A 27,918-nucleotide genomic window follows, 5' to 3' on the forward strand; every position below is an offset into this window, starting at 1 on the left:
AAGCAGGTCCCCAGTGTCTCAGGCCGTAGCACTGTACTAGTCCTTTGCAAAGCTCTAGGGGAAAAGGTATAGACACCAGTCCCAGCTCTTGGGCAAAGGGCTGGTTAATCCTGGTACTCCAGGATCCCCCAGCTCAATTCATAATGGCTAAGTCATGGAAGAAGCCCAAGTGCCCATGGACCCATGAATGGATTAATAAATTGTGGTATATGTACACCATGGACTATTATGCAGCCTTAAAGAAAGATGGAGACTTTACCTCTTTCATATTTACAAGGATGGAGCTGGAACATATTATTCTTAGCAAAGTATCTCAAGAATAGAAGAAAAAGTATCCAATGTACTCAGCCCTACTATGAAACCAATTTATATGAAAGCTATAACCCAACTATAGCCCAGGAAGAAGGGGAAAGAGGAGAGGGAGGGGAGGGGAGGGGGGAGGATGGGTGGAGGGAGGGTACTTGGTGGGACCACACCTACAGTGCATTTGCAAGGGTACATGTTAAATTTATTAAGTGTAGAATATAAATGTCTTAACAAAATAACTAAGAAAATGTGGTGAAGGCTATGTTAACAAGTTTGATGAAAGTATTTCAAATGGTATGTAAAACCAGCACATTGTACCCCATGATTGCATTAATGTACACAGCTATGATTTAACAAAAAATGAAATTAAGACACTTTCATTTACAATACCATTGAAAAGAATAAAATACTTAAGATAAATGTATCTGAAGAAATGCAACATTGAAACATTGGAAACTACAAAGTGCTGTTGAAAGAAATTAAAGATCAGTCCTGAAATGTGGACCAAATTAGGTTTGGAACGTGTAAGACAGGCCATACCAGGGGTGACTGAAGTTACTCAGAGGTGGGGATAGGGTGACATTTCTATCCTGTGACATCCTCTGACTGTCCAGCTCCTTTGTTAAAACTTTAACATGGAGATCTGAATTTCTCATCTTTCCTTAAACTTTCTTTTTTCATATAAAAATCATTATGAGCTGGGCACAGTTGCAGGTTGGTAGCCTTAGCTATTATGGAAGTTAAGACAGGAGGATCAGACAAGCCCAGGAATTCAAGCGGGTAGGATTGTGCCTGGGAATAATCACTGCTGTGCTGGGCAACATAGCAAGACTGTGTGTCTAAGAAAAAGAAAAGAAAAGAAGCCCTTATTACTAACCTTCACTTTTTCTGCGGAAATACTCCTTACTGTGGAAAAAAACTTATGCTCCTGCTGACACGGTTTTAGTTGGAGTTATTTTAGAAAATGACACGAGACCTTGATACCATTCCATGGGCTGGGTGGGAGGTCTTTGGTTGGCAAGCGGCAGGTATGGGCTTAAGGTGCAGGCCACGGACTTACAAGGGCTCTGGAGGCCTCTAGTTTCCCTGTCATTTTAAAGAGGGAAAACCTGAAGCCTGGAGAAGAAACAGAACTAGGGAATGTGATTCCAAGCAGGAGCAGGAAGACCAAGGCAATCGCATTCCAGGGAGTGCAACCGGGGTGATGTGAGTGACCACGAAAGGCTGAACGTAAACCCTGAGGTTTGGCTGGTACCAAGATCTCTGGAGCGCTGGGCTAAGAGGATGGACTCTGGAGCCCGAGTTTCTGGGTCTAGAATCATTCAGTGCCTCTATTTCCCCATCTGTAAAGTGGGAACAACAAGAAATTCCGACACGCTGTAATGTGGATGCTCCTTGAAGACTTCGTGCTAAGTGAAATGAGCCAGTCACGAGAAGAGTGGGTCTGGGTTCTTGCTCGACCCCGGGGTGTATGTGTGTGGAGGGAATTTGTCCCTCAGCTACAATCGCAGTCCGTCTGGAGAGGGGTGGGCTCAGTCCCTCGAACACGCCCCCGGCCGCCTGCAATTGGCCCGCAGTGCCCAGGCGCGGGAGCCAGCCAATGGGACGGATTCCGGGGCGTGGCCCTGACTGGGGGCGTGGCTATGACCGGGGGCGTGGCCGCGCAGGGCCTGGTCCCAGACCCAGCTCTCTGCGCCGGAGTTCGCTGTCCTCTGCCCGTCGCGAGTTTTGTCAGTCGGTCCCCGCCATGGGCCTGGAGCTCTATCTGGACCTGTTGTCCCAGCCCTGCCGCGCCATCTACATCTTCGCCAAGAAGAACCGCATCCCTTTCGAGATGCGTACCGTGGAGCTGCTCAAAGGTGGCCCGGTCTTGGGCTTGGGGAACTGAGAGGCCGGGAGGGACCTAAAAGCAAACATCTCTTAGGGAGCCCCTCCCAGAACCACCCTCTCCCTGGGGCCATTGCTGGTCATAATTTGGAGACCCGGCCAAGAAAGTTGAGCCGCCTGGGAGATGCAAGATTCGGAAATCCACTCCAGCTTTGCTGGGTCCCGCAGAACAGCTGAGGTTCAGCTGAGGCTGAATTGGAGGGCTAGGGGGCACGAAAAGGAGGCGAGTCTGGGGTTTGGGGACCTTCAGAAAAGCGAAAAGGGGTGAGTGTACAGTCTGGGAAAGGGTCCGGGGCTCCTCTGTGGCCCCCACTGCTGAGACTGCAACAGCAGGCCCGGGAGACGTTGTTTCGGGACCTGACTTTCCAGCCCCGCTCCCTGCACTGGCGCAGTCTGTCCCTTGCTCCTCCCACTTTGCTCTTACTCCCTTGGTCTTCCTCCTGTTGCTGCTGGGAAGGAGGCTGCCCTGGGGTATGCTGGAAGGAGGGGGAGCAGACTTGGTGAGCGCCCTGTGCAGGGCTGTTTGCTTCTCTGACAGGTGGCAGGGGGGGTGGGAAGAAGGACCTGGCATTGCTGGATGGCACCCTGCTAGGTTGTCTGCCCTTCCTTGCCTAAGCCTCCCACCTGATGCTCCCCTGCCCCCACACCATAGTTGGCTCCTGCTTCATGTCTTTACCCTGGTCTGTCCCTCTGCCTGAAATTTCGTCTCCTCCTGGCCTCTTCTGGGGGACAGCCCACTGGTCCTGCCCAGGGGACTATCTCTGCAGAGCGTGGGGCAGCAGGGGGGACAAGGAGGCGTCCAAAGTTAGCTGTCAAATACAGTGGTGCAGAGAGAGGTGTGTTTTACCAGGAGAGAAGGGTGTGTGCTCCTGGTGAGGGGAAACATCTGAAGGGAGGGTAAGGAGGGAGTAGCAGATGTGGTGGAGGTTGGAGGGTTAAGGTGATTGTGTATGGCTTTGAGAAGCTTCTACCCTATCGAGGGTTAATGGGGAGCCACTGAGGACTATAGAGCAGGGCAGTGATGAGACTTCAGTGCCCTACAAAGCTTCTCTCTGGCTGTATCTGCAGCAGAAAACCACTCAGACAAGCTCAGGCAGAAGCCAGGGTCCCTGGGCTGCACATGCGAGGGGCTGACATTGGGGCACGAAATGTGACTGTTCTAGGTCATCAGAGCCTATAGTCTGGGCCAGCTCTGTGTCCCCAGTGCCTGGGGTAGAGTGAACAAGGGGACGCAGGGGCCAGTACAAGTTGGCCACAAGTAAATAGATTCTAGGAAAAGGCCACTTCTCTGTGTTGGTGACCCTGCCTGAGAGTCCATGGGGGAAGGATGCTATAGGAAGTCAGCTCCACTCAGGTGACCTGGACACTCCAAATGTGAATTCAGGACGGAAAGAGGAGGTGGGATGGTGGGTGTGAAGGCCCAGGCCACACACTCTGTGCAGCGAGCTCTGTGGCAGAGATGTGGGTTGTGGATGGAGGTTGTGCCCACAAGAGCTTGGCAAGGGGTATTGAGGTTTCTTTTTTGCTCCAGCTGGCAGAGTAGCCTCCCCCTCCTCCCACAGTAGCCCCCCACCAGCCTTTGCCATTCAGGAGAATAGCCCAATAAGGAGAAGAGCCATGAAATTGGGCCTGAGTATAGTAGGGAGTGGGCACAGGACATGGAGGGCTCCTCACTCTCCTCCCACCACCCACCATCCTGGGCTCTCTGCAGGCCAGCACCTCGGAGATGCCTTTGCCCAGGTGAATCCTCTGAAAAAGGTGCCAGCCTTGAAGGACGGGGACTTCATCTTGACTGAGAGGTAACTGGGACCCTGGGGCTGCTGCCAGGCCATCTAGAACCATCCTATCCTAACCCTCTATTTTATAGACAAGGAAACTAAAGTCCTCGGATGCAAAGGTCCCCTCTACCTGACATCCCACAGAAAGTTGACTGGAACTCAGGCCCCTGCCTGCTATCCCCAGTCACCCACGTGGTTGTAACAGCAAGCACCTACTTTACTTTTCTACCAGCCCTTAGGTTGCTGGTGAGAGTACCCCTGGGGCGTGGATGCAGGGCAGTGCAGGGGAGGGTGGCAGCTTCCCCACACCAGGGAGACAGCCCTCTAGTCAGGCTTGTGTGCAGATGGGCTAGAGGCATCTCAGCTGCCTGGTGTCTCCATCTCTGGCTGCAACTTCCCTGGGTGAGTCCCCTTGGTGTGAAAGCCATCAGGTACGTGAAGTTTTATAACACAGTAGTTCCTAAGAAGTTGTATCCTCCCCAGAGGAGGTCAGGCCTTCCTCCAGTTCTGCTCCTTTTGTCCCTGAGTCACCCAATCCATAAAAAGGAGAAGCTGGAGTTTGCATTTTTGAGCTCATCTCTGAAATCTTGGGATGAATGCACTTATGATTGAATTCCTCTAACATTTTGCCAGGAACTTTCTTCCCTTCTGATGCCCCAGGTATCCTGAGTCCTTGTGTCTGTTCTGAGTCGAACACCCGGGTATCGGGTAGGGGCAGTGTGCAGTCTCCGCGTCTCTGTCACTGCTCTCACCCTTGGGAGATCTACGGGTCACAAGGACCTGTGACAGTCCTCAGAGGGGGCTGGAACAATTAACTGGGAGCAAAAGGAGCTCCAGGGAATTCTGCACAACTGAATCACTAAGCTGGGGTGTGGGTGCAGGATTCCTAATAAGGAATATGGGCCGGTGGCAGATACAGGGGTTTTCTTCCCTTTTGGGTGGGGTGCCCAACCCTTGGGATACCCTAAGTTCCTGAAAGCTTTTTTATGGTCCCAAATTGACACACCCTCAGTGTTCTTCCAGGTCTATCACCGTCTAACACTAGGGCAGCTCTCATAACCCAGGGCAGGAGGAGAACATCAGGGGGGCTTGTTTATTCTGCTATTTCAGGACCCTGCAGCTCCCCAGTGTTTTCTGAGTGATAACTTTAGCAGCCAAACTACCTCCATTTAGACAGGAGCTGATTCTTGGTAGAAAGAACGACACAGGCAAGGGGCAGTGGGTCACGCCTGTAATCCTAGCACACTGAAAGGCCAAGGCAGGTGGATTGCTTGAGGTCAGGAGTTCAAGACCAGCCTGAGCCAGCGTGAGATCCTATTTCTAAAAATAGCCAGGCATTGTGGCAGGGGCCTGTAGTCCCAGCTACTCGGGAGGCTGAGGCAAGAGAATCGCTTGAGACCAAGAGTTTGAGATTGCTATGACCTATGACATCACGACACTCTACCGAGGGCGACAAAGTGAGACTCTGTCTCAAAGAAAAGGAAAGAATGACATAACAAAGTGACAAGAAGAAAGCTTTTGTGAATAGTCAGGTCATGGAAAGCTGGTCTGAATGCCAGGGGATAAGCGTGGATGCAACTGGAAAGACATGAGCTTCCTTCAGGCTATGCTTTGATGCCACCACCTCAGGAAGCTCTCCCTGGTCCTCTAATCAGAAACTGTCTCTGAATACTTGGTGGGACACTCTACTGTGGGGTTTTGCCTGATGCTAGGACAAACTTGGGTATTAGTCTCAGAAAGATTTTCAGCTCTGCCACTAAGGGACGAGTGCCTCTGGGGTGAGTCCTTTCCCTATTCTAAGACTGGTTCCCTTGTCTGGAAAAGTGAGAGTATTACCTTGGCAGATTGTCAAGATGACTAAAGAAACTACTGTGTATAAAGTTCCTAGCACAGTGCCCTTCCCTCACCCAGCATGCACTTTTCCCTGCAGTGTGGCCATCCTTCTGTACCTGACCCGAAAGTATGAGGTCCCTGACTACTGGTACCCTCAGGACCTGCAGGCCCGAGCCCGTGTGGATGAATATCTGGCATGGCAACACACAGGCCTGCGGAGAAACTGCCTCCGGGCCCTGTGGCATAAGGTGAGGCTGGGAGACGAAGGGGTAGCATTGAAGCCATCACCCAAAGGGGCTCAAATCCCTGTTTGGATAATTTCTACTGACCTGCCTTTGACTTCACTGATTCTTCCTTCCATCATGCTAAGTCTCTATTAAGCCCATCTAATGCATTCTTTGTTTGAGATATGTATTTTTCAGTTCTAGAAATTCCTTTTTTTTTTTTTAGAGTTTTTATTTCTGTGATGAAATTCACTATCTGTTCATCCATTTTATCTACCTTTTCTTCTAAGTTCTTTAACATATTTATCACTGTCACCTAAAGCCTTTGTTGGGAAATTTCAATCCCTAGGCTCTCTCTGGGTCTGTTTCTATTAATCATTTTTTCCTGTCTTGATTATGAGACATTTTTCTGCTTCTTTGCATGTCTCATAATTTCTTATGGTATGCTGTTGTTATAAATATATGATATATATATTTATATACATTATATATAAAAGAAAATAAGAGATTGAATTATATAATAAATACCCCCAGAAAGGAGGTATTTATATTTATTATATAATTGACCTTGAACTTTCCTTTGTCAGGCAGCCAGGATGTGAGGCAAATCTTTTATCACTAATCAGGAAGAGTGCTCAGTTGCAGTGTTAGTTTTGATTTATCTCTGGTGTCGAAAACCTTGAGGTGAGGTGAAGCCATGCGGTCACTCCAGTAGGACTTTGGAATCTAATCACCAACCATCACCATGCCTATGAGATCTCTCTACTTTTCAGCCCTCCCCCCTGCTGGATCCCACATTGCTACGTAGTCAGAAAAGCCCTATGCCCTATGCTCTCTCTCTCTGCCTATTGTGCTCAAGGAAATTAAATTGGAATAAAAGTGACTTATCTAGGAAGGGCTTGTACCTCTCAGGAATTTAATTCATTTATTCAAGTGCTATCCAATAGAAATATAAAGTGAGCTGCATATGTAATTTTAAATTTTCTAGTAGCTACATTTAAAAGGTAAAAAGAAATCAGTCAGGCATGGTGGCTCATGCCTATAATTCTATCACTCTGGGAGGCTGAGGAGGGATGATCAGTTGAGGTCAGGAGTTTAACACCAACCTGAGCAAGAGCAAGAACTCATCTTTACCAAAAATAGAAAACATTAGCCATGTGTGATGCCAGGTGTGGTAGCATGTGCCTGTGGTCACAGCTACTTGGGAGGCTGAGGCAGGAGGATGGCTTGAGCCCAGGAGTTTGAGGTTGCAGCAATCTGTGAGGATGCCACTGTACTCTAACCCAGATGACAGCAAGATTTTGTGTTAAAAAAAAGTAAAAATAAATTAATATGTTTTGTTTAACCCAATATATTCAAAATATTATTTTTTCAAAAAGCACAAGAAAAGATGGTCAGCATCAGTCATCATTGGGGAAATGATAATCAAAACTATGAGATGACATTTCATACTTATTAGGATGACTGTCATATAAACCGAAAACAGAAAATAGCGAGTATTGGTGAGGATGTAGAGAAATTGGAGTCCTTCTATACTTTTTGTGAGAATGTAAAATAATGCAGCTACTATGAAAACAGTATGGAAGTTCTTAAACAACAAAAAAAATTTTTTTGGAGACAGAGTCTCACTATGTTGCCCTGAGTAGAGTGCTGTGGCGTCACAGCTCACGGTAACCTCAAACTCTTGGGCTTAAGTGATTCTCTTCCCTCAGCCTCTCAAGTAGCTGGGACTACAGGTGCCTGCCACAAAGCCTGGCTATTTTGTTGTTGTTGTTGCAGTCATCATTGTTGTTTTAGCTGGCCCAGGCTAGTTTCAAACCTGCCAGCCTTGGTATATGTGGCTGATGACGTAAGCACTTTGCTACGGTGCTGAGCCCTAAAAAATTTTTTTTTAATAGAATTATTGAGTGATCCAGCAATCCCACTTCTGGGTTATTGAAAGCAGGGTCCTGAAGAGATATTGTCTGCCCATATTCATAGCAGTATTATTCATGGTAGCCAAATTATGGAAGCAACCCAAGTGTCCATCAACACATGAATGAATGAATGAGCGAAATGTAGTATATGAAGATCTGACAAGTTCACAAACTCATCCTAGAAAAAGTGCTATGTACCTTGATGCTGAACATCACTATGGTTGCCTTTGAAGTACTTCTCTTTGGAAGCTGTGCACTGACGCCAGTGTCTAATCTACCTTTCAAAGAAAAATTTTTTTAATCCTCCCTTCCCTACCTACCCCACCCTCCACATGTAGGAAGGGCAGGGAAGGAAGCACTTCAAAACAATTTTGGGGGGGCAGCACCTGTGGCTCAGTGAGTAGGGCACTGGCCCCATATACCGAGGGTGGTGGGTTCAAACCCAGCCCTGGCCAAACTGCAACAAAAAAATAGCCGGGCGTTGTGGCGGGTGCCTGTAGTCCCAGCTGCTTGGGAGGCTGAGGCAGGAGAATCGCGAAAGCCCAAGAGCTGGAGGTTGCTGTGAGTCCTGTGATGTCATGGCACTCTACTGAGGGTGGTAAAGTGAGACTCTGTCTCTACAAAAAAAATAAATAAATAAAACAATTTTGGGAGTCTTTTTCTGGAATAACCATCAGAGCTGTTATCATATGGCATGCAAAAACACACAACAGTAATGAACATCATTCAGCAAGACACCACCACATGTTGACAGGCACACGGCTGTGAGACACTGATATACCAAGGTTATGAAACCTTACCGAGTTATTTATACAGTGCTGCTGGGGTATGCACACAGTGGCAAGTTCATGAATTTAATTGCCAGAATGTCATATGACAATAATGCTGATGTTCATTCTAGAAAAAGAGTTCCAAAATTGCTTTGAAAGGTGGATTAGGCATAGTATGGGTGGATAGCTTCCTAAGCTTCCTATAGTACTTTGAAGGTTACTATAGTGGTGTGCAGCAATGAGGTTTGTAGCAATTTTTCTAGGGATGAGTTCATGAACTTACTTGTCAGACCTCATATGCCCTAGAAATACAATGAAATATTATGGAGCTTTCAGAAGGAAAGAAATTCTGAAAAAAAGACAAATACTATGTTTCCACTTATTTGAGGTACTTAGATTAGTCAGGTTCCTAGAGACAGAAAGTATAGGGGCGGCATCTGTGGCTCAAAGGGGTAGGGTGCCAGCCCCATATGCCGGAGGTGGCGGGTTCAAACCCACCCCCGGCCAAAAACTGCAAAAAAAAAAAAAAAATTATAAGGGTGGTTGCAGGGGGCTGGGTGGAGGGGGAAGGAAGTAGGGGATTACTGTGAATGGGTATAGTTTCAGTTTTACAAGATGAAAAGTGATGGTTGCACGGTGTGACTGTACTGAAGTTATATACATTAAACCGTGCATTTTTCATTATACAGTGTACATTTCTGAATTGTATATTTAAAATGGTTAAGGTGGTAAACTTTACGTGCTTTTTACTGCAGCTAAAACTTTAAAAAAATTTTGATTTAAATTAGTAGAAAAATCATGAATGAACCATTTTACATTGTTTTTCCAAGTGCTCCAGATCTGGTATTTATCTTACATGTATAGCACACCCCAGCTAGAACCAGACACATTTCTGGAGCTCAGTTGTTACTTGTGGCTAGGGACTGCCATATGCGAAAACTCAGGTTTAGGCTTTTTTCTTTTGTTTTCTTTCTCTTTTATTTTCCTTTTTTAAAGTTCCATACTCTTTGATGGGTTTAGAAGAAAATAAGATGATTTTCTTTCCAATGGCATTGTTATGGTGTGAGCAACGGTCTTTTGTGATTGTTGATGTCCTAATCAGAAGTGAACTCTTTGTTTTCTAAAAAGTATGGCTTGGCTCAGCGCCTGTGACTCAAGCGGCTAAGGCGACAGCCACATACACCTGAGCTGGCTGTTTTGAAACCATCAAACAACAATGATGGCTGCAACCAAAAAGTAGCTGGGCATTGTGGTGGGTGCCTGTAGTCCCAGCTACTTGGGAGACGGAGACAGGAGACTCGCTTGAGCGCAGGAGTTTGAGGTTGCTGTGAGCTATGATGCTACAGCACTCTACCCAGGGCAACAGCTTGAGGCTCTGTCTCAAAAAAAAAAATAAAATAAATAAAAAATATGGCTTATTCTGTGTCATGGTTTGTTCGTTTTTTCTGTCTCTTATCATTTTTTTTTTTTTTTTTTTTGAGACAGAGTCCCACTATGTCACCTTCAATAGAGTGCCGTGGCATCACAGGTCACCCCAACCTCAAACTCCTGGGCTCAAGGGATTCTCTTGCCTCAGCCTCCCAAGTAGCCGGGACTACAGGCACCCACCACAATACCTGGCTATTTTTTGTCACAGTTGTCATTGTTGCTTTAGTTGGCCCAGGCTGGGTTCAAACCTGCCAACTTTGATGTATGTGGCTGGCGCCGTAACCACTGTGCTACAGGTGCCGAGCCTCTTATCTTTTTTTTTTTATATATATAAAAGAAACGCCAGTGAACTGACCTCAGTCTTCTTTGAGAGGCCATTCTATCAGTTCACAATTTAATACATCATTACGCTTATGTGTAGCCAGCCATCAGCAAAATAAAGTTTGGCTTTGAGTGTTCAACATTTTATATCAATGCTCTCATGCCATTCTGCAACTCACATTTTTCACTTAGCATTATATGTTTTAGATTTTTTTTTTTTCATAATGCTATGGGTAGATCTAATTCATTACTTTTAACTGCTCTCTAGTATTTCATTATATGAATAAATCAGATTTTATTTATTTATTTATTTATTTATTTTTTGTGATTTTTGGCCGGGGCTGGGTTTGAACCCGCCACCTCTGGCATATGGGACTGGTGCCCTACTCCTTGAGCCACAGGCGCCGCCCCAGATTTTATTTATTAACGTATTATTGTATTTGACATGCAAGGAGGAATAGAATTACTTTTTAAAACCCTAAGAACTTTGGAAGCACCAAATCAGAACAAAAGGGAAATACAGACTCATTGGGGCAAGGCAGAGTAGGTGAGGGAGGTCAGCTAGGTAGGGAGCTGAGGACTAAGAGCCCATTCGGACTCTCCTAAAGGGGCAGGTTTTCCCAAGTGGTAGCCTTAGATTCTGAGCAGGGACACCCTAAAGGAGCGGGTTTTCCCAAGTGGTAGCCTTAGATTCTGAGCAGGAACACCCGGTAGGAATTCTTAAGTCAAAAAGAAGCTAGAAGTCTGGATTTTCCTATGAAATGTCTGAATTTTTATTTTATTATTATTATTATTATTATTTTTGTAGAGACAGAGTCTCACTTTATCGCCTTCGGTAGAGTGCTGCGGTGTCACAGCTCACAGCAACCTCAAGCTCTTGGGCTTAGGTGATTCTCTTGCCTCAGCCTCCCAAGCAGCTGGGACCACAGGCACCCACCACAACGCCCGGCTACTTTTTTTGTTGCAGTTCGACCTAGACCAGGTTTGAACCCGCCACCCTCAATATATGGGGCTGGTGCCCTACTCACTGAGCCACAGGCGCCGCCCTGAATTTTTAGATGTCAACAAATGATCCATGTTTTTTAAAACTCTGCAGCTAAAGAAATGTACATTGGCTTCCAGGTCACCAGTAGGTCTGTCTGATCTGAGACTGATGCCCAAAGCCAGAGTTCATGTACAATCCTAGCCCTGTTTACAGTTTCCTGAACTTAAGTTCCCCAAAGTAGGTTTCCCAAATAAAACACCCACCTAAAAAATAACCGCTCTTTCATTCAGCTTGCACGAATATGTGTCCCTGATGGGTTTGCTGAGCCTGATAGAGTGACTAACATCTTTCCTGTCCAGCACCCTCCTCCTGGAATCCTGGACACACCATGCTAACTCTCTTCCTTAGTCCCTGGTTAGAACACATCTTCTCCAGGCTTAGCTCAGTCTTTTCTTGGCTGTGCCATCTTGGGCAACTGGCTACCTCTCTCTGGTTCTCACTTGGCCACTTATGAAATAAGCCATGTTATTCTGTGTTATTCCTATATTATAGTTGAAGAGATTGTCAGAGGGTTTGAATATCTTGCTCAACATCACACAGTTTGTAAGTGACAGAACAGAGATCTTGAAAGCCCATCCTCCTAATTGCTTATCCTGCAAGAGGTACTGATTTGATATTCAGATGGGAAACAGGCAGTAAAAGAGATCATTTTTTATACTAGCTCCCCCTCCCCAAAGTGTTAAATGCATTGTTGAGTTTGAATCTTTCTTTCTGATGCCTTTCAGGCTCAGCCAGGAATATTTCTGGGAAAAGGAGTCCCTAATCAGGCTATGGAAGAAAATTGCATGGGACCAGGCGCGGTGGCTCATGCCTTTAATCCCAGCACTTGGGGAACTGAGGCGGGTGGATTGCCTGAGCTCACGAGTTCGAGACCAGCCTGAGCCAGAGGGAGACCCCCATCTCTAAAAAATAGCCAGGCGTTGTGGTGGACGCCTGTAGTCTAAGCTACTTAGGAGGCTGAGACAAGAGAATTGCTTGAGCCCAAGAGTTTGAGGTTGCTGTGAGCTGTGATGCCATAGCACTCTATCGAAAGCAACCAAGTGAGACTCTGTTTCAAAAAAAAAAAAGAAAGAAAGAAAGAAAAGTGCATCGAGGCTTGGCACCCATAGCTCAGTGGTTAGGGCACTGGCCACATACACCAGGGCTGGCAGGTTCTAGCCTGGCCGAGGCCTGCTAAATAACAATGACAACTATAACAAAAAACATAGCTGGGCGTTGTGGCGAGTGCCTGTAGTCCCAGCTACTTGGGAGGCTGAGCCAAGAGAATCGCTTAAGCCCAAGATTTTGAGGTTGCTGTGAGTTGTGATGTCACAGCACTCTACTGAGGGCTACACAGTGAAACTCTGTCTTTAAAAAAAAGAAGAAGAAAGAAAGGAAGAAAAAAAGAAAGAAAGAGAAAGAAAGAAAGAAAAGTGCAGGGAACCAGGAGGCAACTCCAAGGGTTTTTTGTTTTTGGGTTTTTTTTGTGTGTGTGTGGGGGGAGGGGGCAGGTTGTTTTCCTGCCTGTAAGGCTAGTCTGGCCCCTAACCACTCTTTGGCTACCCAACCCCCAGGTGATGTTCCCTGTTTTCCTGGGTGAGCCAGTACCTCCCCAGATGCTGGCAGCTACTCTGTCAGAGTTGGATGTGACCCTGCAGTTGCTCGAGGACAAGTTCCTCCAGAACAAGGCCTTCCTCGCTGGAGCCCACATCTCCCTGGCTGACCTGGTAGCCATCACGGAGCTGATGCATGTGAGTGCTGCCAGCACATGGGTCACTGGGCAGGGGGCCCTGGCTAATTGCTGAAGTCCTGCTTAGGCTGTGCCCTCCTCCTCCCCACTCACAAGTGTGGGTGTATGCTTAGGTAGGGAAATCCCCTTTGGAAACTGTGGTCTGCAAACTGGGTCTAAGCTGCCCATTCCTGGCCTTACCCATTCATCCGCATTGTACCCCTTTTCCCTATAGCCTGTGGGTGCGGGCTGCCAAGTCTTCGAAGGCCGACCCAAGCTGGACGCATGGCGGCAGCGTGTGGAGGTGGCCGTGGGGAAGGACCTCTTTCAGGAGGCCCATGAGGTCGTTCTGAAGGCCAAAGACTCTCCACCCGCAGACCCCATGATAAAGCAGAAGATGATGCCTGGGGTGTTGGCCATGATCCAGTGATTCGGGAAGCCTCACCCTAACACTGTCATTGAAGCAAGTTCATTTCCAATGTCCCTGGGAAGCAGGCTCAGGGAGCAGGAGTGGCTTTTCTGAGACTTGCCTGAGTCCCACCCTCTACCACGGCTGCCACAAGGAGCATAATAGACGCCCAGAGCTTATCTTCTTTAATCACTGCATTTCATTTTTTTTTCTTCACTGCATTTCATTTTAAATCTGGATAATAAACCTGGGCTCAGCCTGAGCCTCTCCTAACTCTAATATGTGATTTATTTGACCTTTCTTTGTCCTGGCCCTGGTTTTGGTCTCTGACCAAAAGACAAATTCCTTTCCCAAGGCCTTGTGGATCAGCTTCCCCCTGATGATTGCCAGAGTGGAATTAACAAATTCCCTATAGCCTCCTACTTCTTGGAGAAAGTATCAGCCCGGGGGGCAGCAGACATCCTACAGGTCTCTGTTGTAGGCACGGTTAACCCATCACTTGGCTGAGTTAGCCTCCCAGGACATGGGCCTTACTGTTAATCACAAATCCTGCATCTCTCCTAAAGAACTAGTCAGGAGAAAATCTAGACAGTAGCTCTCCTGGTCAGGACCCAGTCCTGCAGGTACTTACATGCTATGGTTAGGTGCTGGCTGTAACTTAAAAATGAACGGAGTGCTCTGATTTTGTTTTAGAATAACAATCTGGCTTCTGGTGGGAGTTGGACTGGAGGGCTGACAAAGAGGAAGCGGGGAGATCAGATGTTGCAGTAATGTGGCCAACTGTCACTTGTGGAGAAGGGTAGGCCACCAAAGGGAATGGAGAATGTGGCTGCTTCCAGTCTGGAGAGGGCTGCTGCATTAGGCCAGGAAGGCACTCTCCTGGGGGGGACAGGTCTTCCTGAAACGGGACCATGAGGACCAGGAAGGCAAAGCTGTTCTCAAGTATTGGTTATTCGCCAATAAGCAAAACACTTGCCAAGGGGCTTTCTCTGAATCTTGGATTTGGGGCTGTCTTCTCTCCTCAGTAGAGGGCCTCTCAGGAAATGGGGGTGTCATTAGCCACAAGTTTCAGGAGACCCCAGGTTCCAGTTGGAAGTATGTGGCCTAGCAAAATGGACGGAGAAGTTTCGTGCAATCCCAGACACTCCTGGAAACTTCCGAACAGGCCTCAAGGGCCTCAGCTTTGTGAGGGAGGGATTAAGTGCAGTGTCATGAACATGACCCCAGGGACTGGGAAGGAGCAGCGCGTTCTTTCACAGAGCGTGGGCCTGGCCTGTCCAGGGAGCACAGGACTGGACACTCCTCCTCCTCTGCTTCCGTTCTGGGAGCTGGGTCCAGGCGTGGTGAGGAGGCCCCTCCTCTCTCTGCCCTATCCCTAGGTGGGAGGAGGGGCTTGGGTCGACCACTAGGAGCCCATACCTTTCCACCCTAAATTCCCTGAGAGTCTGTATTGGACGCGCCCTTGGCGTCTCATTTCTCGCTACCATTATTGAAGGTGGATTTTCAAAGTTCAGGGAAGGGGCATGCGACTTAGCCTTCCTGGAGTGGGAGGAGACCCGCCGCTGGGGTTCTGTGCACGCGAGAGGAAAGGCGGGAGAACCGAGGCGTCGCTGATTGGCCCGAAGTTTTCCGTAGCCAACCAATGGACGAGGAGAGCGAGGCTGGGCTAGGGGCATCCCTGGCGGCGCACCCATCCCCAGCTCTGCCTTGGCGGTTCCTGCTCTCTGCTCCTGCTCCGGGGCTGTCCTTTGGGCTTATCCTCCTCCTAGATCTGCCTGCCCTCCCACGTCTTCCCCAGCCCCCGCCATGGTCCTGGAGCTCTACTTGGACCTGGTGTCCCAGCCCTGCCGCGCCGTCTACATCTTCGCCAAGAAGAACGGTATCCCCTTCGAGATGCGCACTGTGGAGCTGCTCAAAGGTGGGCCCGGGTCCCCTACCCGTCGGCGCAGTTCCCAGTCGGGCCGGGTGTGCAGGCTGACGGGAACAGTCAGGCTCTCCATGGTGGAAACCGTTGCATCAGTTATTTTTAAAGAACCTTGACTTTTGCCTAGTGAATACAAGACAGTCTTCCAAATACAGGTTAAGAGGGGCGGAGCAGGTGCAGGGGGAGTGTAGGGAATTAGGGTGGGGGCCAGAATATCTCTAGCCATCCCCCCGCGTGGAGAAAACAAACTCCTTGATTCCTAAGTGTAGTACTTCCGCTCTTGAGTTTTTGCATCTACCAGCAGGAGAGGGTTGTTCCAACTAGACCCCATCCCTTCTAGAAGGGTCTCCTCTTTACTCTTACCTGCCCTTGTTCTGTCCCTTCCACTTTTAGGTCCTCACCATTCTTCCTTTTCTTTTTCATGCTTCTCACCCATGGGGGTTCGGACCCAGCTGGAGGTCCTTGAGGGTTTTGAAGAGCCCTGTGGCAGGATGGTGGGGGAGCCCAGCACCCTCACCCTAAGCTACCGTGTTTGCTGGTCTGGCTAGCAGACAAAGACACGGCTGGGGCAGAATTCAGCGGAGGAGGCAGGGCTGTAACTAGACGGTAGGACAGGCGGCAGAGCCGAAGCCCAGAGGGAGGGCCAGAGAGAAGCCCCTGCTTAGCTGAGGCTGCCCACCTACTGCCCGTGACACCCCTAGCTTGAGCTGCCTTCTGCAGGACAGAGGCAGCTTCTGGAGGAAGAATGGGCAGAGGTGATTGCCTTTCACCAGAAAGGCAAAGAGGCCCATAGGTAGGCTTCTGCTCAGGCTGCAGCCTGGCTTGACTGAGGCCGTCTGATCCATACATATTAGCTGGGCATGTAGTGTAGCCTCCAGCACTGCAGTGAGTGGGCTGGATGAGGGCTGTGTGTGAACTGAGTCAGACCTGGGAACAGGAAAGGAAGAAGAGCTCCGCTGTTGGAGGCTGGGTAGCTGAATGGGGCAGGTGTTCCTGGCAAGAGTGAGGTTGGCCAAAGGGCTTGGAGCAGGTGTGGCTGGGGCTATGACATGGGGCTCGGTCACAGGTCACCGAGCCTGGTCAGAAGAGTCTGATTCCCCCCCTGGCACAAGAAAATGAGTCAGAAGGGACAAGCCTAGAGCCCAGGGGGGAGGCTGGAAGGTTTGACTTATGGACAGACCTTCCTGGGCTAGGAGGTGGCTTACAGCTCCAGATAATCATTCTCCACCCTGTGCCAAGGGGGTGGCCCTAGGAAGGGGTGACCTAAGTCATTGAGATGCAGTGACTAGCAGAGTGGCCTCCCTTCCTGGATGTCTCCCTTATAGGGCCCTCAGAAAGCTAATGCCGGGTTTCAGGGTGAGGATAGGGTAGGGCAGAGACCTCAAGCTGCTCTCCCCTCCACTCACTTCACTGATGCCCCTCAAAGGTCAGCACTACAGCGATGCCTTTGCCCAGGTGAACCCCCTGAAGAAGGTGCCAGCCTTGAAGGATGGAGACTTCACCTTGGCCGAGAGGTAGTGGGTCCCTGGGCTGCTGCCGGACCTTGTGGGGGTGAGACAGCCATCTGTGTGTCCACTGTTGATGGTTCAGACCATGGCTTGTGGGCCCAGCACCTGTGCCAGCCCCAGGGTGGACAGTGGGCTGAGGTGGGCAGAGGCCCCCTGGGCTGGGAGGGACTAGATAAGTCATAACATCCCTGCTGTACCCCTGCATTGTACAGATGAGGAAACTGAGGCTGGGGGGGGGGAGAGGACCTGCACAAGGTCACAGGGCCCAGCCCTTGGAAGCAAGGGGAGCACTAAGGACTGAGCGGCAGCTGCATCAGACACCTGTGCAGACACCTGTGGGGCAAGAGCTGTTTCCCAGGGGTGGTCCCAGGGACACCCAGCAAGCTTCAGCGGCTATTTGCTGAGCATCCACAGGGGCCAGGCCCAGCTAGGCCTGGGGCTTGAGCAGTGAGCACATTTACACCCTTGCTCTCAGGGAGCTCACAGCCTAGATAAGTGAGCTGACGGTAACCCAAGTAAACATGACACTTCAAGTGTGGATGGGATGTTGAGGGACGGTTTCCTGGAGGAGGTGGCATCTGAGCAGAGACCCACAGGAATGGAGGTGCATGAGTGTTTTGGCTAGAGCGAAGAGTGGGGAAGAAGGCCTGAAGCAGGACGATGGGTGGGTTCAGGCTGGAGTAGGGACCAGAGTGGCTGGGGGTAAGTGAGAAAAGCAGGCGGTGAGGGCAGAGGGCAGTATGGGGGCAGGGGATGGCGCCATTGGAGGGTTTTGAGCAGAGGAGAGCTGTGCTCCAATTTATGTTTTAAAAGATCCCTCTGGCTGGGGTGAGAAGGCTTCAGCAATCACTCAGCACCCACTGCTGGGGCCCCAGACTATGACGGTGGTGCAGGATGGGGCTGTGGGTTCCGACTGTTCTTGAAAGTTGAGCTGTAGGCTTTGCTGAAGAGCTGGAGGTGGGCGAGAGAGATGGGAGCTAAGACTGGCTTCTAGGCTGGTGGCTGAATGGAGGTATCCTTTCACCAGAGCCACACAGTCCCCCCACGTTACAGCCTGATTCACGTTCAGAGCCATTTGGCTCCAGAGCCTATGGATAGTGGACAGGCCCACACCCATGGAGGCATGAAGAGCTCTGGGGTCAGGCTGCACAGGCCAGACGTGTCAGGGGAGAGGTCAGGGAGGACTTCCTGGGGTAGGGGGCTGGAGCAGTGGGCAGGTGGAAGTAGGTGAGACCAGCTGAGAAGGAATGGACCTATGTTACCTGGGAGGCTTTAGGAGGCCCCAGGAAAGTCTGAGGAGGCAGCTGGCCATGCTTGTGGCACTGTCCATGCTTTGGATATGCTGAGGCATGGTATGTAAGTTGATCTCGTCCTTCGAGGCTCCTACCGAGTGCCCCTTCCTCCTGGAAGCCTTCCCTGAGGCCCTGGCCCCATCTGAAATCCACGGCAGTTTTTTTCTCTCTTGCTGCCTTTAGTTCAGGTGACGGGCTGGCCCAGTGTAGAGTTATGTGATTTGGGGCCATCACCTAAACCCTGTGAGCCTCAGATTCCTCCTCTGCACTGTGGGGATAGAAAATGCCCCCACAGAATGGCTGAAGAGTGACTGGGCCATTCTTCTGCCCCTGCCCTGTCCCCTCAGCGTGGCCATCTTGTTGTACCTGAGCCGTAAGTACAAAGCCCCTGATCACTGGTACCCCCAGGATCTGCAGGCCCGCGCCCGGGTGGATGAATACCTGTCATGGCAGCACACGGCCCTGCGCAGTAGCTGCACCCGCGCTATGTGGCAGAAGGTGAGTCACTGGTGCGGTTGGGGGGGGGCGGGGGAGGACACCTCCCAGGATGCTCAGGGGATGGTGATTTCTGTTTAAAATGCTGTTCAGGGGGGCACCTGTTGCTCAGTGGGTAGGGCGCCGGCCACATACACCGAGGCTGGCGGGTTTGAACCCAGCCCGGGCCAGCTAAACAACAATGACAACTGCAACCAAAAAATAGCCAGGCATTGTGGTGGGTGCCTCTAGTCCCAGCTGCTTGGTAGGCTGAGGCAAGAGAATCGCTTAAGCCCAAGAGTTTGAGGTTGCTGTGAGCTGTGACACCACAGCACCCTACCGAGGGCGACAAAGTGAGACTTTGTCTCAAAAAAAAAGAAAATGCTGTTCAAACCTGAGACCTTAAAACACCAAATCCTAGAATGCTGGGGACTCCCTAATCCATCCAACTTGTTTCTCAGAGGGGAAACCAACGCACGAGTCAAGGAGGGATTCCCTCAATGTGCCCTGATTCCTGAGTTACTAGAAGTTAATCCTATTCCCTTTGCATACTCCAGGTTCCCTGGGAATATTACCTTTTGGTGGAGAAAAAAAAATCTCAAATCTTCACTTTACTACACACATAATTCCCAGATGCAGAGTTATTAAATGAAAAAAGTCAAGGGCGGCACCTGTGGCTCAAAGGAGTAGGGTGCCGGCCCCATATGCTGGAGGTGGCGGGTTCAAACCCAGCCCTGGCCAAAAACTGCAAAAAAAAAAAAAAAAAGAAAGAAAAGAAAAAAGTCAAACTAGGGAGAAGCAAGGAAACATTTCAATAAATGTCTGTCTACCTTTTGGGTATGGAAGGACTTTCTAAGCCTGAGAACAGTAGAAGAGCTCTACAAAGAAAAGACTTATAGATGTTACATATACGATGAAATTTTGTACGTGAAAAAAGATTAAAATTAAACTAAGCAAAACACTGGGAAAGCTCTTAGAAAGATATGTTAGAAATTTTATCTTTGAGGCTGGATGTGGTGGCTCATAACTGTAGTCCTAGCACTCTTGGAGGATGAGACAGGAGGATCCCTTGAGCTCAGGAGTTTGAGACCAGCCTGAGCAAGAGTGAGACCTCCAACTCTACTTAAAATAGAAAACTTAGCCAGGTGTTGTGGTGGGTGCCTGTAGTTCCAGCTACTCGGGAGGCTGAGGCAGGAGGATTGCTTGAGCCCAGGAGTTTGAGGTTGCAGTGAGCTATGATGACGCCACTATACTCTAATAAGGGAGACAGATTGAGACTCTGTCTCACAGATAAAGAAAGAAAAAGAAGAAATCTTATCTTCGAGTTGTTCTTACAAACCTGTCAGGCGGAGACACCAGGGAAAAATAGGCAAAGGAAACCAGGAGGGATTTAATTAAAAGACAGAGAAGAATAGTCAGTAAACAGGTGAAAACATGTTTAACTTCAATAATACTCAAATAAGTATACAACAATAATAATACAACATATGCATATTACTTTTTACTTATCAAATGTGCATATGTTTTTGAAATATACACTCCAAATTAATATTTGCAGAGCACTGATGCAGTGCCCTGTAACAGTGGGTGCCCTCTGTTTATGAGAGAGTATAAAACAGGCCTGCTCATGACAATAAGTAACTTTCCATAATCCTTTTTTTTTTTTTTTTGAGACAGAGTCTCACTGTGTACCTTTTGGTAGAGTGCTGTGCCATCATAGCTCACAGCAGCCTCAAACTCTTGGGCTTAAGCAATTCTCTTGCCTCAGCCTCCCAAGTAGCTGGGACTACAGGCACCCGCCACAATGCCTGGCTATTTTGTTGTTGTTGTTGTTGTAGTTGTCATTGTTGTTTAGCAGGCCTGGGCCGCATTCGAACCTGCCATCCCTGGTGTATGCGGCCAGTGCCCTAGCCGCTGAGCTACAGGCGCCAGTTTCCATAACCATAACTGTGTCTTCCTTGAGCCTCTGGTGGCTAGGAGCAGACCTTAACCCCTAGCTGGTGGGAGGGAGCCTGGTGTGTTTGAGGGCAGAATAAAGAGAAATTGAGTAGTAGAGTGAGTACAGACCTTTGCTACTCGAGGTGTGGTCCATGGACCAGAAGCATTGCATTGCATCATCACGAAATGCTGATGCTCATTGTTGGGAATAGAGAGCCTCAGGACCCATCTCGGCCTACTGATTGGGAACATGCACTTTAGGCAGGGGATTCACACACACATTCCCATTCGAGAAGGTATTTGTGTGCAACAGGAGGTGAAGAGGGGAGTCAAGAGAGGGTGGCTACTATGCTGGGGAGGGCTTTGTGTTGTGGTTTTTGTCATCAGGGCAGGGAGGAGCCATGGAAGGCTTTATGCAGGAAAGGGTATGGGCAGATTGAGGTCACAGAAGGATCCCACTGGCTGCCCTGTGGGAGGACCCAGAGAGAGGTAGAGGTTGTCCCTGTTTGAGGAGGAGATAAGGGCTACTGGTGGCCATGGGTTGAAAGGGGTGGGCAGAGGTGAGGAGAAATACAGAGAGAGGGCTTGTAGTGATGGGATGAGAGTGGGAACCAGGATGAGCTCCAGGCAGAGTCCGACCTCTCTCTGTGCCTCCTGGCCTACCAGATGATGTTTCCTGTCTTCCTGGGTGAGCCGGTGCCCCCTGAAACCCTGGCAGCCACTTTGGCTGAGCTGGACAGGTGCCTGCAGTTGCTTGAGGACAAATTCCTGCGAGACCAGGCCTTCCTCACTGGGCCCCACATCTCCCTGGCTGACTTGGTGGCCATCACAGAGCTGATGCACGTGAGTGCCATGTGGTGGGGTGGCCTGCTGGGCAGTGGGTGTCCAGGGAGGAAGTCAACATCCCAGCTCACATTGTTCTTTCTGGCTGTGGAATCCTAGGTGAGTCACTTCCCCCTCTGAGCCTTAGCATCTTTGTCTATAAAATGCAGCTTCAAAATTCCTCACCACTGGGATGTTGAGGAACTTCCCAGGATTCCCTGGGAGGGGCATCCCCCCAGCCCATCAAGCACAGAGTGGAGGAGGGAGAATCCAGTCTAGTGGACCCTAATCAGGTCATGCTGCCTTGTGCTTGGCAGTGCCCAGCCCCTCTTCCTGGCTCTCTGTCCCTATAGCCTGTCAGCGCTGGCTGCCGAGTCTTCGAAGGCCGGCCCAAGCTGTCTGCCTGGCGCCAGCGTGTGGTGGCTGCAGTGGGGGAGGACCTCTTCCGGGAGGCCAATGCAGAGATCCTGAAGCTCAAAGACCTGCCTCCAGCAGACCCTGCCACAAAGGAGAAGCTGCGACCCTCAGTGCAGGCTTTGTTGCAGTGAGCATCTCTGCCTGAATGTGGCAGCTTGCCTGTCTCCTTGGCTGCAAGAACTTCAGGTCTGAGCAGGCTCTGGTCCATAGGACCCTCCAGACATCGTGTCTGTGGCCTTTTGCTCCCTATCCCACTTTTACCCTTTCATTCCAGCTTCCACAGGACCTCTGGAAAACACTTTAGTAAACACTTACTGGACCCTGACCCTCTTTTGAGTGATACTTTCTACGGCTCCTCACTGCCCTGAGGCTAAAGCACAGGTTACTGAACTTTGCATTTAAGCCTTGCCTCACGCCTCCATGCCGCCCCCTTCAGGCCGCACATATTACACACCCCTCTCCTGGCTCCGGCCTTGGCCTCCTGGCTGTGGCTCCTGCTGTTCCCTCCTCACCTTTTTTGCCTGGTAGACCCTGCTGGTCTTTGGCATTGGACACCTTGTTGCTTCTCTGGGGAGACTTCTCTGACCTCCCCAGCCCCAGCCTAGAGGAGATCTCAGTGCTCCTCACCCTCCCTCAGGCTCCATGGCCCTTGGTCTGAGCATGCAGCACAGGCCAGGGGCTGACCTGGTGGAGAGATGTCTGAATGAGGAATGGTCTCCATCTTCTAGGTTTCTCTCCCAGGTGATGCTGCCTCCCACAGGTGGGGCACAGAGCTGGTTCATGAACCTGCTTTCGGAGTGGGAAACCCCTGGTTATTCCTGGTCCTTCAAATGTTGCTGAGTGGCCTTGCTCTTCCAGGCCTTGACACCCTGACCACTGGCTTCTCCATGCCCCATTCTGGGTGCCAGACTGGCTACCTGTCCCTGCTCTCTCTGCTCAGGACTGTCACAACCTGTCCCAGACCCTTTGATATCTGAGTCATCTACTAGATGAAATACGTTATAACAGGATAGGACCATGACAGACACTCTCAGCCTGCCTTCCAACAAAGGCTCCTTCAGTATGCACAATTATATATAGTTTTAATGTGTAATTGAAATTGTACATATATACCCACACAGTATTAATTATATACAGTAGAACTTCTGTAAATTGACCACCCAAGGGGGTGTAACAAACTGGTCAACATACAGACGTGGTCAACATAAGGAACAGTAGAGGTTGTCTACTAGGCTGATACGTACGTGTGGTGCACGTCCAGTCTAAGAAAATTAGGTCACTTTAAGGAGATTGTCAATTACTGAGTTCTATTCTGCTTGAAATTTATAATTCAAATGACTTTGCAACACTGTTGAAAGACTCATGTTTAGCCACACCAACAGATTTTCACATTATAACACCTTTACCACCCACAGTAGACAGGGGCATAAGAGGCTACAAAGCATGCCTCAGCAGGTCTTCTGACTGTTCAAGAGAATCTCAGATTTCCATATTGAATGCGAAATTGCCTGACTTCGAAAAGGTGGCAACTCATTCAAAAAATATTTAAGCAGGCTTGGCACCTGTAGCTCAGTGGCAAGGGTACTGGCCACATACACCGGGGATGGTGGGTTCAAACCCAGCCCCGGCCTGCCAAACAATAAATATAACAAGTACAACAAAAAAATAGCTGGGCGTTGTGGCAGATGCCTGTAGTCCCAGCTGCTTGGAGGCTGAGGCAAGAGAATTACTTAAGCCCAAGACTTTGACGTTCCTGTGAGCTGTGGACTCCAAGGCACTCTTCCGAGGTTGACATAGTGAGACTCTGTGTCAAACAAACAAACAAAAAAAGTTTAAGCAGTGCACCGTGGCTAGCCCTTTGGGAGGCTGAGGCGGGTGGACTTGAGCTCAGGAGTTGGAGGCCAACCTAAGCAAGAGCTAGACCCCCGTCTCTACTATAAAAAAAAAAATAGAAAAACTAGCCGGATGTTGTGGCAGGCGCCCGTAGTCCAAGCGACTTGGGAGGCTGAGGCTAGAGTAACTCTGGAGCCTAAGAGTTTGAGGTTGCTGTGAGCTATGACAGCACAGGACTGTACGCAGGGCGACAGAGTGAGATTATCTTTTTTTTAAATTCCCATGACATTCGTTATTAGGGTCGAGCTTGGAAGCCCTTGTAGGTGTGTGTGTGTGTGTATTTAGGGGGGGGTGTTTGGCTCTCTTACCTAAATGGGGGATAGGAACCAGGCGACCACAACGCGGAAAAATCTGAATAGAAGAAAACTACCGCTAACCGGACGAAGCGGGGCGGGGACAGGGCAGGGATTCTAAGGGCCAGGCCATTCGGAAAGCAGAGGCAGAGCACGTCACTGGCTCTGGTGTAGCAGAGGCGGGTGTGGCCTAAAGCAGCCAATTGGGAGCGCCGAGTCTCAACTCAGCCAATGAGCGGCCTGGCTTCCAAGGCGCCCCGCCCCTGCTCCCTAGTACTTGACTCCTTTGCTCAGCCCAGCTCCGCCGGGTTCTTCTCTGCCGCTTCCCCTAGTACTTCCGCCGAGCATGCCTTTCGTTGAGCTGGACACGAATCTGCCCGCCGATCGCGTGCCCGCAGGACTGGAGAAACGTCTCTGCGCGGCCACTGCTGCCATCCTGGGCAAACCTGAGGACGTGAGCGTGGGCTGGGGAGCTCCGGGCGAGGGGAGGTTGGTGGTCTGGGGTCTGGCTCTGTTCCTGCCGCTCCCGAACCGCAGTGATCTCGACTCCTGTCCCAGGGATACCCCGCCCCCCAAGCTCTTCCTTTCCGTGCACCATGACCCCGTGGCTCGTCTGCCCTCCTCCCTCAGCCGTGACCCCGACCTGTGCCCAGAGCCCTGAACCCAGACCCCAGATCCCACGAGCCCTGCGCGTCTCGGCTCTCGCGCGCCGGGGTCACTAGATGAAGCCTGGCCGGCCCCAGCTTCGGGAAAAACTTTCGTGTCCTTCGCAGCGCGTGAACGTGACGGTGCGGCCCGGCCTGTCCATGGCGCTGAGCGGCTCCACGGAGCCCTGCGCGCAGCTGTTGGTCTCCTCCATCGGCGTGGTGGGCACGGCAGAGGACAACCGTGGCCACAGCTCTCGCCTCTTCGAATTTCTCACCAAGGAGCTGGCCCTGGGCCAGGACCGGTGCGTAGGGGTAGTGAGAGGACCACTGCGCCCAGGAGGCAGTGATCCCCACTCGGGGGAAAAATACATTTCTTGCCTTGCCCAGGGGGGACACATCAGGGCCTGGTGCTCTGGGGACCCTTGGCCCCTCCAGATCTCAGATAATGGGTCCATTTTCATGGTGGCACCAGGATGGAGTGAATTCCTGCCTTTGCTTCTCAGCGTTTCCATCTGTGAACTGAGAAGGCTGTTTTTAACCATTCCCCAGGGGCATCGCAAGGGTCCTGTGGGATGATCTGGGTGCGGTACCTGCCCCGATACCTTGGCAGGGTAAACCTGGCTAAAGAAGCCAGATAGTCCGCTTTTCTAGCACTTTTCCCAGGCTGGTCAGAAGGAATTATGGGTATGTGCAGAGGTTGTGACCTTTGGACCTATGGCCCAACCAGGTTCCAGGTGAGGCTTGGGAGAGCCTCACAGATTAGTGAAAAGATCATTGGCCTGGATGTTTTAGACCCAGCATAGTCAGGGAACCCTACACAAACCTGGAAATGAACCATCTCCAGTTTGCAACCTCCTCTTCTGTGAATCGGGGCCGGGGGTAGATTAAATGACCTCCTTCCCTACAAGAAGCCCTAACAACCCAAACCTGTCATTCTGTGGCAGAGTTAAAGTTTTATGGGAGGATATGTATAGGTTATATGCAAATACTATACCATTTTATATAAGGATTTTAGCATACAGATTTTGGTATCCTTGGGAGGGGGTCCTGGAACAAATCCTCATGGACACTGAAAGACAGTTGTCATACTAACAACAACAAGTAGTGTACAGATGGCTGCCATGTGCCAGGTACTCTACAGGTACTTTATGCACATGATCCCATAGTGGTTTTTTTTTTTTTTTGAGACAAAGTTTCACTATGTTGCCCTTGGAAGAGTGCCATGGCATCACAGCTCACAGCAACCTCAAACTCTTGGGCTTAAGCGATTCTCTTGCCTCAGCGTTCCGAATAGCTGGGATTACAGGTGCCCACCACAATGCCTGACTATTTATTTATTTTTTTTTTGGTTGCAGTTGTCATTGTTTTTTAGCAGGCCGAGGCCGGGCTCAAACCTGCCAGCTTTGGTGTATGTGGCTGGTTCTCTACTCCCTGAGCTACGGGCGCCAAGCCAGATCCCATAGATCTTCACAAGTCCTGACACACTTCCTTTGTGCAGACATGCCATCCCTTTGAAATAGATATCACTGGGCGGCACCTGTGGCTCAGTGAGTAGGGCGCCGGCCCCATATGCTGAGGGTGGCGGGTTCAAACCCAGCCCCGGCCAAACTGCAACAAAAAAATAGCCGGGCATTGTGGCGGGCGCCTATAGTCCCAGCTGCTCGGGAGGCTGAGACAAGAGAATCACGTAAGCCCAAGAGTTGGAGGTTGCTGTGAGCCATGTGACACCACGGCACTCTACCTGAGGGCGGTACAGTGAGACTCTGTCTCTACAAAAAAAAAAAAAAAAAAAGAAAAGAAATAGATATCACCATTGAGTGGATTTTACAGATGGAAAGACTGAGGCTGTCATAACATTGCTTTCCCTCCCCCAGCCAGGCCATCCCAAGCTCTCCCCCTTCACTGGATACGTCCTGGCACCTCTGTGAGAGAGGCATGTTCACTCATTCCACAGATATTAGTTGGGGGTTATCCTGTGTGCCTGGCCTTGGGCCGGGTTTTGAGAAAACAAGGGTGGCTGAGGCACCGCATGGCCACAGGGACCTGCATATGGGAGGCAGGCTGTCCCTCTGAGCCCACAGACTGTCACGGACAATTGCACGTACAGCACACACACATGGACGCTGCTGTGTTGAGTGTCTGTCCTGGGTGGGCTTTGCTAATGTGCTGCCATCATCCCACATCTGACAGTCCCACTGCTCAATCGGGGGTTAGGGGAAGATCACTTACTGTGATAAGCAGGTTTTCAAAATGCCTGGTGGGCTGTTCCAGGATCTCACAGTGGGTTTTGCAGGATGAGGTTGTTAGCTGAAATGCCGATGATGTCTTTTTCTCTATCTCCTGAAGGATTATTATCCGCTTTTTCCCCCTGGAGCCCTGGCAGATTGGCAAGAAAGGGACAGTCATGACTTTTTTGTGATTGGCATCTGTGAGCTGGTTGCCCCTTCCAGAAAGACCTCTTGGCAGAGGGAGGACCTAGTGGGGACAAGCTTTGGACACTCCCTCATGCAGACATGCATGTGGCCTTACAATCATCTTCTTGACAAATAAATGAAGAGAGCTTCATTATGCAAACATGTCTTCTTTACCTCCCTATACTTCTGGGTGTCCTGGGCCACCGTGGGCAGCAGTGCTGGTGGGTGAGGAAGAGGCTCAGGGAACCTGGGGGCAGGATGTTTCCTGTCTTCAGGGCTGCTGTCTGATATGCTTAGACTGCTTGGATCTCCAGAGGAGGGTTCGGCCTAGAGGATTTCCTCTCCATGGCCACGTGCAGGCTAGTGCATAGGTACAGGCAGCTGGGTCCAGCCTGGGCCTTCTTGCAGACTCTGCTGACCTCCCGAGGCTTCAGTGCTCAGCCTTGGGTGGGATAGGATATTTCCTGTCCACAGCCTGCTGTACCAGGCAGAGCAACAGGGAAGGCTGGACTTCAGGGACCTTTTCTGGGCATTCCAGGGAAGAGAACTTTTAGCTTCTCCCTTGACTCTTGCTGAGAATTCTTTGGAGTTGTGCACTTTGTAAAACTTGTGTCCCAGAATACCAAACCTGGAAATGTAGTGTCTGCCACTAGAAACTAAATGAATGTCAC

The 27,918-nt window shown here is 50.0% G+C and overlaps 3 protein-coding genes across 5 annotated transcripts; all 3 read left to right on the forward strand.

The window, feature by feature from the left end:
• Positions 1-1,959: 1,959 nt before the first annotated feature.
• On the forward strand, positions 1,960-13,902 carry LOC128583141 (glutathione S-transferase theta-1). 3 transcript variants are annotated; one of them, XM_053587077.1, is made up of 5 exons: positions 1,960-2,165; positions 3,905-3,992; positions 5,902-6,052; positions 13,062-13,238; positions 13,452-13,902. In XM_053587077.1, exons 1-5 carry the CDS (start codon positions 2,054-2,056, stop codon positions 13,644-13,646), a joined length of 723 nt encoding a protein of 240 aa, XP_053443052.1. In that variant the 5' UTR covers positions 1,960-2,053; the 3' UTR covers positions 13,647-13,902. The 3 variants fall into 3 exon arrangements, with proteins under 3 accessions (XP_053443052.1, XP_053443053.1, XP_053443054.1); XM_053587078.1 differs by lacking the exons at positions 5,902-6,052; positions 13,062-13,238 and having other exon boundaries at positions 13,452-13,569; XM_053587079.1 differs by lacking the exons at positions 3,905-3,992; positions 5,902-6,052; positions 13,062-13,238 and having other exon boundaries at positions 13,452-13,558.
• A 1,113-nt stretch (positions 13,903-15,015) lies between these two features.
• LOC128583142 (glutathione S-transferase theta-3-like) lies at positions 15,016-22,325 on the forward strand. The gene is made up of 5 exons (XM_053587081.1): positions 15,016-15,543; positions 16,976-17,063; positions 18,697-18,847; positions 21,428-21,604; positions 21,937-22,325. The coding sequence occupies exons 1-5, from the start codon at positions 15,432-15,434 to the stop codon at positions 22,129-22,131; spliced, it is 723 nt and encodes a 240-aa protein (XP_053443056.1). The 5' UTR covers positions 15,016-15,431; the 3' UTR covers positions 22,132-22,325.
• A 1,955-nt stretch (positions 22,326-24,280) lies between these two features.
• On the forward strand, positions 24,281-27,374 carry DDT (D-dopachrome tautomerase). The gene is made up of 3 exons (XM_053587087.1): positions 24,281-24,640; positions 24,960-25,135; positions 27,180-27,374. The coding sequence occupies exons 1-3, from the start codon at positions 24,533-24,535 to the stop codon at positions 27,250-27,252; spliced, it is 357 nt and encodes a 118-aa protein (XP_053443062.1). The 5' UTR covers positions 24,281-24,532; the 3' UTR covers positions 27,253-27,374.
• The last annotated feature ends 544 nt before the right edge of the window (positions 27,375-27,918 follow it).

Source organism: Nycticebus coucang, chromosome 4, assembly GCF_027406575.1.
Source record: "Nycticebus coucang isolate mNycCou1 chromosome 4, mNycCou1.pri, whole genome shotgun sequence".
In the NCBI taxonomy this organism is placed as follows: Eukaryota; Metazoa; Chordata; class Mammalia; order Primates; family Lorisidae; genus Nycticebus; species Nycticebus coucang.

What these genes read in the sequence shown, in the direction of transcription:
- LOC128583142 (XM_053587081.1), top strand. Translation starts at nt 15,432, where the DNA reads ATGGTCCTGGAGCTCTACTTGGACCTGGTGTCCCAGCCCTGCCGCGCC. An exon ending in GACTTCACCTTGGCCGAGAG is followed by an intron (nt 17,064 to 18,696) that starts GTAGTGGGTCCC and finishes CTGTCCCCTCAG; the next exon opens with CGTGGCCATCTTGTTGTACC. An exon ending in CCCGCGCTATGTGGCAGAAG is followed by an intron (nt 18,848 to 21,427) that starts GTGAGTCACTGG and finishes CTGGCCTACCAG; the next exon opens with ATGATGTTTCCTGTCTTCCT.
- DDT (XM_053587087.1), top strand. Translation starts at nt 24,533, where the DNA reads ATGCCTTTCGTTGAGCTGGACACGAATCTGCCCGCCGATCGCGTGCCC. An exon ending in TCCTGGGCAAACCTGAGGAC is followed by an intron (nt 24,641 to 24,959) that starts GTGAGCGTGGGC and finishes TGTCCTTCGCAG; the next exon opens with CGCGTGAACGTGACGGTGCG. An exon ending in CTGGCCCTGGGCCAGGACCG is followed by an intron (nt 25,136 to 27,179) that starts GTGCGTAGGGGT and finishes TATCTCCTGAAG; the next exon opens with GATTATTATCCGCTTTTTCC.
- LOC128583141 (XM_053587077.1), top strand. Translation starts at nt 2,054, where the DNA reads ATGGGCCTGGAGCTCTATCTGGACCTGTTGTCCCAGCCCTGCCGCGCC. An exon ending in TACCGTGGAGCTGCTCAAAG is followed by an intron (nt 2,166 to 3,904) that starts GTGGCCCGGTCT and finishes GGCTCTCTGCAG; the next exon opens with GCCAGCACCTCGGAGATGCC. An exon ending in GACTTCATCTTGACTGAGAG is followed by an intron (nt 3,993 to 5,901) that starts GTAACTGGGACC and finishes TTTTCCCTGCAG; the next exon opens with TGTGGCCATCCTTCTGTACC.